At 56.0% G+C, this 11074-nt stretch overlaps 2 protein-coding genes across 2 annotated transcripts in view; one reads left to right on the top strand and one right to left on the bottom strand.

Moving 5' to 3' along the window:
- The window catches only part of LOC107298421 (sodium-dependent proline transporter-like), a 16543-nt gene extending 15043 nt beyond the window's left edge, over positions 1 to 1500 (top strand). Inside the window, exons 9-11 of the mRNA XM_029286516.1 lie at positions 687 to 834; positions 956 to 1129; positions 1348 to 1500. Coding sequence (XP_029142349.1) covers positions 687 to 834; positions 956 to 1129; positions 1348 to 1500 — 475 coding nt within the window. The remainder of the gene's footprint in view (positions 1 to 686; positions 835 to 955; positions 1130 to 1347) is intronic.
- A 1941-nt stretch (positions 1501 to 3441) lies between these two features.
- The window catches only part of STIM1 (stromal interaction molecule 1), a gene marked incomplete at its 5' end in the record, with an annotated part of 42784 nt that continues 35151 nt past the window's right edge, over positions 3442 to 11074 (bottom strand). Inside the window, 4 exon segments of the mRNA XM_029286515.1 lie at positions 3442 to 3951; positions 5456 to 5819; positions 8417 to 8655; positions 10953 to 11053. Of these exon segments, the coding sequence (XP_029142348.1) occupies positions 3462 to 3951; positions 5456 to 5819; positions 8417 to 8655; positions 10953 to 11053 (1194 nt within the window).

Raw genomic sequence — 11074 nt, 5'->3', positions numbered from 1 at the left:
GAGGAGAAGGATCATGGGGTCTATTGCCCTCTGTGAGAGGACCCAACTAGGGAACATCGTCAGTGCTAGGAGGAAGTGATGGAGGAGGAGGAGGAAGAGGAAGCAGCCATTGGTGCTCTCTGAGCTACGTTGCAGACATTTCATTATCCAGCTGGGTAACGTCAACAGTGCTGGGAAGGCGAGAGGTTTGCCCCCTCTCTCCTTTTTCACTAAAATGCAAAGCATCGGGCCTTGAAGGCAAGGCTTCCCAGCCATAGCATCTAATCTGTGGACTTCAACTCCCAGAATTCCCCAGCCAGTCATGAATGAAAGAGTTGGAGGAGACCAGAAGGATCGCCTAGTCCAGTATTTCTCGACCTTGACAACTTTAATATGTGTGGACTTCAACTCCCAGAATTCCTCAGCCAGCCATGCTTCCTCAGCCACCCATGCTGGCTGGGGAATTCTGGGAGTCGAAGTCCACGCGGCCTTAAAGTGCCGGGCTGTTTCCTAAATTAATCTGGACTGGGACAGCTTGGGTTCAGAAAAAAAACCAAAGACGGCAATTGCTTCCTCTTTCGCCCTGGATCAGAAAACCAGGCAGTGGCTGTGCGCAACATGCTGTCATCCGGCCGAGGGGCGGTGTGGGATGCGTGAAAGAAACCCGAAGCAAGGGGGGGCGGACTGGCAAGGGTGCTTCCCCACAGCCGTGCGCTACCCATTTCCTTTCCGGCAGGCGTGAACCAGTTTTGCCAAGACATTGTCGACATGATCCGGCTGTGCCCGCCCTGGTGCAGGCAGCTGGTGCCGTACTTCAAGGCCTGCTGGGTGATCTTCACGCCGGGCATGCTGATGGTAGGCCAGGCGTGGGCTTTGCGGTCTTCCTGCCCCCACAGCTCTTATGGGGAGACTCTGGGCAGCAATGGGGTGTCCTCCTACCCCTTTGCCATCCTTGTCCTCTCTGCTCCCTTCACAGTTCATTCTCCTCTACATCTTCATGGACCTGTCAGGCACTACACTGCACTACGGAGCGTACCGGTTCCCGCGCTGGGGCCAGGCGCTGGGTGTCTGCATGGGGGTGCTGAGCTGCATTCAGATTCCGCTTTGGGCTGGCATTGCCCTCTGCAAGGAGTCCGGGACACTGGTTGCTGTGAGTCGGGGAGAGCACCCAGTGGGTTGCGGGATGGGGCCAGCTTCCGGGAAGCAGACACACTGTCCGGGCTGTGTGGAGAGCCCACGCCCTCTCGCCTCTCCTGAAATCCCCCGGTGCACATCCGCGTGGGACTTTTCCTGGCGATCCCCTCGATGGCGGAGGTGGGCAGTTGGGCATCTGGCCCAGTGAGCAAGTCTCCTGTCCTGTCGTTGCAGCGGTTCAGGAAAGCCATCCGACCTCTGAACTCCTGGCGTTCTGCAAGTGGCCGTGAGCTGTCCCACCAGGTCATCGACGTTCCCTACACCGTGAACTTGACGGACAGCGACTTCACGGGCAGTTGGCAACTGCCAGATCGCAGCGAGGCCTAATTCTGTGGGGCCCACGGAGGAGGAGGCATCTGTGCCGGTCCACTTACGACCTGGACCTGACCAGCCACCTTTGCCATCCTTTGGAGGGGCCTGCAGTCAGAGCAACGCTGCGGAAGTGATGCTGCCGCTGCTGGCCGGGAGGGCCGGCCTTGAGGATGCTGGGGCCCCCATGTCCGCCCCCCACAAGAGAAGCCTGGGGGCTGGGCCAGGGCGGTTGCTGTGCTGCTCCATGAGGCAGTGACTCTCGACTGCGGCAGCCTCCCGGGGTGGGCCTGCCCTTTCTCCGAAATCAAAGAGGCCCTTGGTGCTTTGTGCCCTGTGGCAGTCCTCCTCCCCTGCCCAGAGTATAGGAACTCCTCAACTTACGACTATGATCGAGCCCCAAATGCCGGTTGCTAAGCAAGACAGTTGTTAAAGTGAGTTTTGCCCCATTTTACAATTTTTCTTGCCACAGTTGCTAAGTGAATCACTGCAGTTGTTAAGTTAGGAGCACGGTTGACAAGTGGATCTGGCTTCCCCGTGGACTTTGCCGGTCGGAAGGTCGCAAAAGGGGATCACACCGCAACCGTCCTAAGTACATGCCTGTTGCCAAGTGTCTGAATTTTCATCACGTGACCACAGGGACACAGCAACTGTTTTAAGTGTGAAAAACGGACGTGAGTCACTTTTTTCAGTGCTGCTCGGTTATTTACAAATGGTCGTAAGTCGAGGACTCCCTGTACGCCCTCCACTTGGCGCCTCACTTTGGAATCGATTCATGGCGGCCTCTTTTCCACCCCGGCAGGAGGTTTCCAGTGCTGCCCTGGGCTGGCTCAGCCTCCTGCACTGCCTCTTGTGCCGCGGCCCCAGACAAAGCGGCAACATCTGCCTGCTGGCCAAAGCTGGGTGACAGAAAGACCGGGGGCAGGAATGGACATGGGCAACGGACCCTTTGGGCAGAGACCCCTGGATGGACAAAGCCACACACACACACAGACACACACATCGTTTTTCTAGAGAGTCTTCTTACAGGTGCTCCCGGCGCCCACCGAGGCTGCACAGGAAGACACTACACAATCTTGCCAAGTGTGTCCTCCCTCCTCCTCACACATGGGGGGCTTTCCAAAGAATCGCCCTCTGCAAAGGGTGGTGGGGAGAACCGCAAACTCGAGCATTTTTAGAGACCTTTCTGGAAACCAGACAAATAAACCTGTTGTGCCTACGTGGGAAGGACAAGGAGCCGTTGCGTGTGCTGCATGTTGTGTCCCCAGGCTGGTCTCCCTGCCGGGGAATCTGGGCTCTTTGGCACGGGACCTTCTGGCCAGTGGCGGAGAGTTCCGCCGGCCAAGAAGGCAGGATTGTTGCCTAGGAAAACACCCCCAGGCCCTTAAGAGGAAAGAAAGGCCATCTTTTGGTTGGGCCTGGGAGGGGGGGGCAACAGCGCTTCTGGCCGTCCCCGCAGCCATCCCAGAAGGACACCACACGGTTGAACCTATTAAAATAGTCTACATGCTTTATTAGATTCAAAACAGTTTTACGAAAAGCAGCTGGCTGGCCCAAAGAGCTGCCCCCTGGCAGCCGCCTTGCTGGCCGGACGGCCGCCTTCCTCCTTGCCCTGAGACCCAGCGCGAGGGGCTCCCGCACGGCCACTCTGGCTGGTCCAGGAGGCAGCCAGGAGCCCGAAGCGTCGCCATCCTCTACCCGGCTGCACCGACCAGCCAGGAGGGCCGCAAAGCTTTGGTTCTGCGCCAGAGGGGCGGCTGCGGTCCAGGGGCGCCTGTCGAGGTGACCCTGCTCCAGCCGCCCGGAGGAGAGCGGCGGGCAGAAGGGGGGCAGCGGGTGCAAGCCATGCGCAGCCAAGCAGGGCACTCTGGCCCCAGGAGGCCCCCCCAGCAAAGAGCGTCTCTCTGTCACCACGGGGCGAATCTGGTCCGGTGGAGGACAGCACAGGGCGGCTTGCCCGGTCCTTCCCCGTCCGCCAGCTACTTCCGGGGCTTCTTGAAGATCTTAAGCGGGAACTTCTTCTTCCCGGGGCCTGAGTCGGTCTCCTCGCCGGTGGAGCCACTGTCCTCCTCACCTGCCGCGCCCGTCTTCTTGGCCGCCAGGTGTGGGATGCGGCTGTTCGCCTTGCCGGACAGGAGGGAGAGTGCGGTGCGGCCATTGGCAGGCGGCGAGGGGGTGTCGGGCTCGGTGGAGCTGGGGCTGTGTGACCGAGAGGAGTCCCTCGAACGGGCCCCCACCGGGCCCAGCTCCCCCAGGCTGGCCGCCTTCTCCAGCCCCCCGTGGTGGTTGAGCACCGGCACCTTCTTCATCGTCAGCGGGCTCTCCGACTCGCCGGACTCCGTTTGGAGCTGCTGTTCCTCGGCCGACTTGTTCAGCAGGCCGGGACGCAACTTGGGCATGGAAATGGCCGCCCGCGGGTGGTCACTCAGGTGCGGGATGGAGGAGTCCGAATCCGAGTGGACCAGGTCCCTGGAGGGAGGGGAGGCAGATGAGAAGAGGTAAGTCTGTGGGTCTGGAAGGACCCCAACCCACGCCCTCGCATGCGGTGGCACCTGGAAGCGGCTGCCTTCCAACGCCCCCCCTCCCCAGTTCCTTCCTAGTGTGAGCGCTGGACTGCCTCTGGGTCTGCAAGCAGCTTCCCCCATGGCACCCTCAAAGACCCCCCCCCGTAGGCTGATGCGCAGAGGCAGGTGGGTGGGGATGGGGAGGGCAGGTGGCATGGGAGGGGGGGTCCCACAATTCTTCCAGACCCTGCAAAAGAATCCCACCACGAAAGTCCTGGGGGGGGGGAAGAGTCTCTGGACGGGAGGGGTGTTTCCCTCTTCCGGAGGGGGGGGTACAGCCCAGGCTGCAGTGCATCTGCCTGCAGACCGAGGACAGGGAACGCTGCAGCCATTTGCAGCCCCCTCGGGGTCCAACGTGATGGGCTACTAGAGATGCTCCGGAAGGGCCTCTTGCCCCTCCCCAGCAGAGGGGAGCCAAGGCTCGGGGTGGGGGGTGGGGGTTGTGCCCGGAAACAGGCCTCGGTCCTCCCGGGCGCATCAAAGCGCTCCTGGCTTCATCCTGCCCTCCAGGGGCCAGAGGGGCTCCTCCTAGTGGTTAAAATGCAGCATTGCAGGCTGGCTCTGACCATAGCCGGGAGTTTGAGCCTGACTGAGCTCAAGATTGACTCCGCCTTCCGTCCTTCCCAGGTCAGTAAAATGAAGACCCAGATTGTTGGGGGCAATGCAGGTAGTCCTCGACTTACGACTACAGTGGAGCCTAAAATTCCTGTTGCTAAGCAAGACGGTTGTTAAGTGGGTTATGCCCCACTTTCTTGCCACCGTTGTTAAAAGAATCATTGCAGCGGTTAAGTTGGTAACACGGTCGTTAATCGAATCTGGCTCCCCCATTGAGTCTGCTTGTCAAAAGGTCGCAAAAGGGGATCACGTGACCCCTCCCCCAGGGGGACACTGCGACCGTCGTAAATACGAGTCGGTTGCCAGGCATCTGAATTCTGATCACGTGACCACGGGGGATGCTGCAATAGTTGTAAATGTGAAAAACAGTCAAGAGTGCCCTTTTTCAGGACCGTTGCAACTTTGAACAGTTACTAAATGAACCGCTGTAAGTCGAGGACTACCTGCATGCAAATAACGCTGCCGCCGTCGTACAGAGAGTACGCTGAAGCCCTGTGGGGCGGCGTACAAGTCTAAGCGCTGCTGCTGTCCTCCCGGGCAGCCGGCCTAGGCGAGTGGCCGAGCCGCCTCAGCGGAAGCCGGGCCACACAGACCGGTGGGCGGGAGCCACCCAGCGCTTCGAGCACACAGCAAACGCAGCCACACTCCGACCCAGGGCCCAGAGAGTTCACGGTGCAGTTAGTGGGCTTCACGGGACGTCACAGCAGGCACCACACCCCGTGCAGCGGCTGCCAGCAGCAAGCCAGAGGTTAGAGGAGGGGGCAGGTGCCCAGGCCGAGCGGGCAGGACGGTACCCCAAGCTCTCCGCCTGGCTGTGCGTGCTCGAGGTGACGTCGGGAGGGGGCAGGGCGTCCATCTGCAGGATGTAGGAGGAGGTGGTGTGGTGGTACAGGATGGGCAGCCCGTGGCAGGTGGGAGCGGTGGAGGAGGAGGAGGAGGAGTACGGAGGAGGAGCTGCTGGGACGTCGATGCTGCCGCCGCTGGAGAGGCTGGGCATTCGGCGCAGAGTGACCCTGCCACCGGGCAGGTAATGCACCAGCGCTCCCAATTCCCCCTGGCCGGGGGCCTGCGGGTGACCCTCTACCAACCTCTGCGATCCCAAGGAATGCTGGGGGTCCACCAGGCGCTGGCGAACGACGCTGCTTGGCAAGGCGGGAGCTGGGAGGAGAGAAGGAGAGAAGGCCCAGTTAGGGAGGGAGAGGCTGCCCCAAACGGCGCTGGTCCACGAGGGGGCTGCCTTCGTGTCTGTCTTGCTGGGAGGGAGGATGAGGGTGGAGGGAAGGAGGGAGGATGGGGGTGGAGGGGGGGCAGTGGCTGTCTGGCTTTCCTCCCCCCCCCCCCGGAGCCCTCCCTGTTTCTTCTCCCTGTGGTGCAGGCAGCCAAGGGCGGTGAGCGTTCCCAAATCCTGGCCGAAGCACGCAAGACAGTGTATCTGCCACCCAGCTGCCCGTCAACAACTGGCCCCAGCCCCACGGTGCCCCAAGTGGGATGCAAACGGGGCACAAGGGGTCACCCGGTGCACCAAAGACACGAGGAAGAATCAGGGCCCTGCTGGGAAGCGAAGAAGCAGCCGGCTGGGAGAACCCTTCGGCCCCATCTCCCCCCACCCACCCCAGCCCTCTTCCCTTCGGAGCGCCCGCCCCGCCCCAATGCTCGTCTCTGGGGTGGACAAAGTCTCGGGGGCCCTCCTGCACCTCTTTCCAGGAAAAGGGGGATATTCTGGAGTGGGAAAATGTGCTGGCAACGAACGGCTCCACGAAGGAGGTCCACCTGGCGGGACCAGGAAGAAGGGCCTTCCCCGTGGTGGCTCCCTCCCTGTCGTTTGAAGGGCCGTCTTTTCCCAGTTGCCTCCACCTGGCCCACCTGAGCAGGCAGGCAGGAGATGTCAGGGGTCCATCCGATGGGAACAAGAAGGGCCTTCCCCGTGGGGGCTCCCTTCCGTTTAAAACAGGGGTAGTCAAGCTTGGCTCTTTTATGACTCGTGGACTTCAACTCCCAGAATTCCTGAGCCAGCTAAGCTGGCTCAGGAATTCTGGGAGTTGAAGTCCACGAGTCATAAAAGAGCCAAGGTTGACTACCCCTGGTTTAAAACATCATCCCTGCGGAGATAAGATTTGGCCTGGGCACCCCAGGGCGGGTTGGAGCTGGGGAATTCTGGGAGTTGAAGTCCAGAAGTCTTAAAAGTTGCCAAGGTTGGAAACCCCTGCTCTAAAGGGAAGACAACCAGGAAGGGGGTGTGTGTGTATGTCTGTGTGTGTGTGTCCACGTTCTCTGCCTGCCTTACTTATCCTGGCAAAAGAAATCAAGGGAATAGGGCCGCCTCTCTTGGGAAGACCCCTGCCCCCCCCCACCGTCCTGCCCCAGCCCGGCCCTCCGGCTTGCTCTCGGGGCTTCTGCCCCCCCCTGCCAGCGGTTCTTCGTTCCGACGATGGGCGCTGCCCTCCGGAAGGGGTTAGCAGAGAGAGAGAGAGAGAGAAGCGGTGAGGGCAGAGGGGGTGTGTGAGATTAGCGGCTAGGCGAGAAAGGAGAAGCCCCCCAGGGGTGGGGCAGGCCGAGGGGCTCGGCCGGCGGAGTTTAGTCTGGGGGGTGTGTGTGTGTGAAAGTGAATCCGAGAGAAGACGGCTCCAACCGGGGCACTTCCAGAAGGCCGGATCCTCCGAGCAGACAGACGAGCGGTCGCCGTACTGGTGCCCCAGAAGCGAGGCGATGTCTGGCGTTAGCGAGGAGGGCAGGCGGGGAGAGAGAAAGCGTCATTGGCATCGGCGGTTCGGGGGTCCGCGGGAGCTCCCCAAGACGCTCAGCGACCAGATCCCCCTCCGTGGGGGTCTCTGCCTGGTCCTTCCTGCCCCCCGCCCAAGCCCAGACCCTGGAGGGAATGGGGGCCCTTCCCAGCTCAGGACCTCAGTGAGGGCTTCCCCCTCCGCCCCGCTTGGCTTCTTTCTGGGGGGGGCCTTCCCACCCCCCAGGACAGACCCAAAGGGCCAGGGGGGGCTACCTGTACCCCGAGACTTCCAAACCTGCAGCCCCCTCCCCTCTGCGTCCTCTTGCAGGTGCCCAACTGAACTGGGTACTGAGAAAAGCACTCTGTGGATGCTCAGGGGCACTGCTAGGGTTAAGCACAAGGGAGCTGAGGCCTGCTCATCTGCTGCTTTTCTCAGAGTTAAGACGAAGGAGAGGCAGTCCTCGGCTTACAACCGTTCACTCAGTGATTGTTCGAAGTTACAACATCACTAAGAAAACCGACTTATGACCTTTTTTTTTTTTTACACTTAACGACCGTGGCAACCTCTCCGTGGTCACGTGATCAAAATTCAGGAGCTTGGCAAGTGGTTCATACTTATGACCGTCGCAGGGTGACGGGATCGATCCCCTTTTGTGACCTTCTGACCAGCAAAGTCAACGGAGAAGCCAGATTCACTTAACAACCGGGTCACTAACTTCACAATTATGGTGATTCGCTTAACGACCGGGGCAAGAAAGGTCATGAAATGGGGCAAAATTCTCTGAGCAACTGTCTCGCTTAGCCACGGAAATTTTGGGCTCAACTGTGGTCGTAAGTTGAGGACTACCCATAAACCTTCTGAAGCCTCCTCCACTGAAGATGGGGATGGACCGGCTGTGTGTGTGTGTGTGTGACTGGCTCCTCGGGGGGGGGTGTGTCCAGGAGAAGTGACCCAAAGGAGGGGGGGCAGTCCCTGCCAAGGGGAAACCGAGGCCCGCCTGTCCCCAGCTGGGGCCTCCCCGCCTCCACCTACACTGCATGGACATGGGGGAGACCATCTCTTCGTCCAGGTCGTCCACGTCGTCCGTCATGATGAAGTGGGAGGTGTTGGCCCTGGGGGGGCCCCCCATCCAGCTGGGGTCGATGTTGAGGGCCGTCACCAGCGTGGGGATGCCGGGGTTGTTGACGATCTGGAAGCCGCAGAGCAGCTCAATCTGCTGCCAGCGGTGCAGCCGCTCCCTCAAGGCGGCCGTCACCTCGCTCAGCGCCTGCCTGGAGGGGAAGGGAGGAGAGGAGAGTAAGGGGGCCGCAGAGAGAGGGAGAGGAGAGAGAGTGGAGTGGGGTGGAATGGAATAACAGAATAGAAATACAGAATAGAATAGAAATACAGAATAGAATAGAATAGAATAGAAATACAGAATAGAATAGAATAGAATAGAATAGAATAGAATAGAATAGAATAGAATAGAATAGAATAGAATAGAATAGGAAGAGAAATATAGAATAGAGGAGAAGAGAATAGGAATAGAATAGGAATAGAAGAGAAGAGGAGAAATACAGAATAGAATAGAATAGAATAGAATAGAATAGAATAGAATAGAATAGAATAGAATAGAATAGAATATAGAATAGAATAGAAATACAGAAGAGAAGAGAAGAGGAATAAAAGAGAATAGGAATAGAATAGAATAGAATAGAATAGAATAGAATAGAATAGAATAGAAATATAGAAGAGAAGAGAAGAGAATAGGAATAGAATAGGAATAGAAGAGAAGAGAAGAGGAGAAATACAGAATAGAATAGAAATACAGAAGAGAAGAGGAATAAAAGAGAATAGGAATAGAATAGAATAGAATAGAATAGGAAGAGAAATATAGAATAGAGGAGAAGAGAATAGGAATAGAATAGGAATAGAAGAGAAGAGGAGAAATACAGAATAGAATAGAATAGAATAGAATAGAATAGAATAGAATAGAATAGAATAGAATAGAATAGAATATAGAATAGAATAGAATAGAATAGAAATACAGAAGAGAAGAGAAGAGGAATAAAAGAGAATAGGAATAGAATAGAATAGAATAGAATAGAATAGAATAGAATAGAAATATAGAAGAGAAGAGAAGAGAATAGGAATAGAATAGGAATAGAAGAGAAGAGAAGAGGAGAAATACAGAATAGAATAGAAATACAGAAGAGAAGAGGAATAAAAGAGAATAGGAATAGAATAGAATAGAATAGAATAGAAATACAGAAGAGAAGAGAAGAGGAATAAAAGAGAATAGGAATAGAATAGAATAGAATAGAATAGAACAGAAATACAGAATAGAATAGAATAGAATAGAATAGAAATACAGAATAGAAGAGAAGAGAAGAGGAATAAAAGAGAATAGGAATAGAAGAGAAGAGAAATACAGAATAGAATAGAATTAGAAGAGGAGAAGAGAAGAGAACAGAACAGAATAATAACTTTATTGACACTGTGAATATACACTTATCAGCATACATTAAAATGAAATTTCAGAGACTATAGAATAATATAGAACATAAAATATAGAATAATATAGAATAATATAGAATACGGAATGTGGAATGTAGAATAATATAGAATATGGAATATACAATAGAAATAGAAATAGAATATGAAATATAGAAATTGGTTTCTTTGTTGGCCAAGTGTGGCTGGACACACAAGGAATTTCCCTCCGGTGCAGAAGCTCTCAGTGTTCGTATAAACGGCAAGTGATAAATCATGATCATAATCGTCATAGAACAGAATCATCCTAAACCAAAAGGTTCGGCACTTGGGGATCGTCACAGAATACTAAATAAAAGCCATCAACATCAATCATGAGATGTTAACAGCCAAGTTATCTGCATCTCAGGTATCTTGTATTGGGGGGGGGCAGAGGGGGATCAAGACAAGGGCGGGACCGGGGGGGGGGGGCGGAAGAGTCCAGGCCGGCCAGCACAACTGTCATGGGGTCCTGCCCCCCCCCAGGCAACACTACAGGTCATCCTCGACTTACAGGCATTCGTTTAGTGACCATTTGACGTTACAAGGGCACTGAATAAAGTGACTTAGGACCAGTCCTCACACGACCGTTGCAGCACCCCATGGAGGTTGATCACAACTGGCAACTGACATGTATTGAGGTCATAAAATCGGGCAAAACTCATTGAACAACTTAGCAACAGAAATTCTGGGCCCAACTGTGGTTGTAAGCCGAGGACTACCACTATTTAAGACGGTGGCAGCCTCCCGGAGTCACGTGACCGCCACTGGCAACCTTGCCGGCTGCTTCCTGCAAGCAAAGTCAACAGGGGAAGCTGGCTTCGCTTAATGACCACATGATTCGCCTAACAATCGCAATGATTCGCTTAGTAACCATGGCAAACTTCATAAAGCCCGTCTCCTCTTCCCCCCCTTCCAAGCGTCGCTGCTGCCACTTTGTGGGTCACAGCCTGACGGGCGAGTGGGGGTCCCTGCCTGGGCTCCCCCCCACTGGGCAGGCCACGCCCCCACCGCCAAGGCTGCCTGGGGGGGGAGATGATCCGCAGCACAAACTCACTTGGCCGTCAAGATCTTGTGATCCACGTCGTCCAGGGAGGAGCTGTGGGCCACGTGGAAGGTGCCAAACAGGGTGTTGCGCTTCTTTTTGATCTTCTCAGCCTGAAGGAGGGGACCGAGAGC

This window comes from Protobothrops mucrosquamatus, unplaced genomic scaffold (assembly GCF_001527695.2).
Source record: "Protobothrops mucrosquamatus isolate PMUCROS unplaced genomic scaffold, P.Mucros_1.0 scaffold3960, whole genome shotgun sequence".
Classification (NCBI taxonomy): domain Eukaryota; kingdom Metazoa; phylum Chordata; class Lepidosauria; order Squamata; family Viperidae; genus Protobothrops; species Protobothrops mucrosquamatus.
This window is presented reverse-complemented; position numbering and strand designations above follow the sequence as displayed.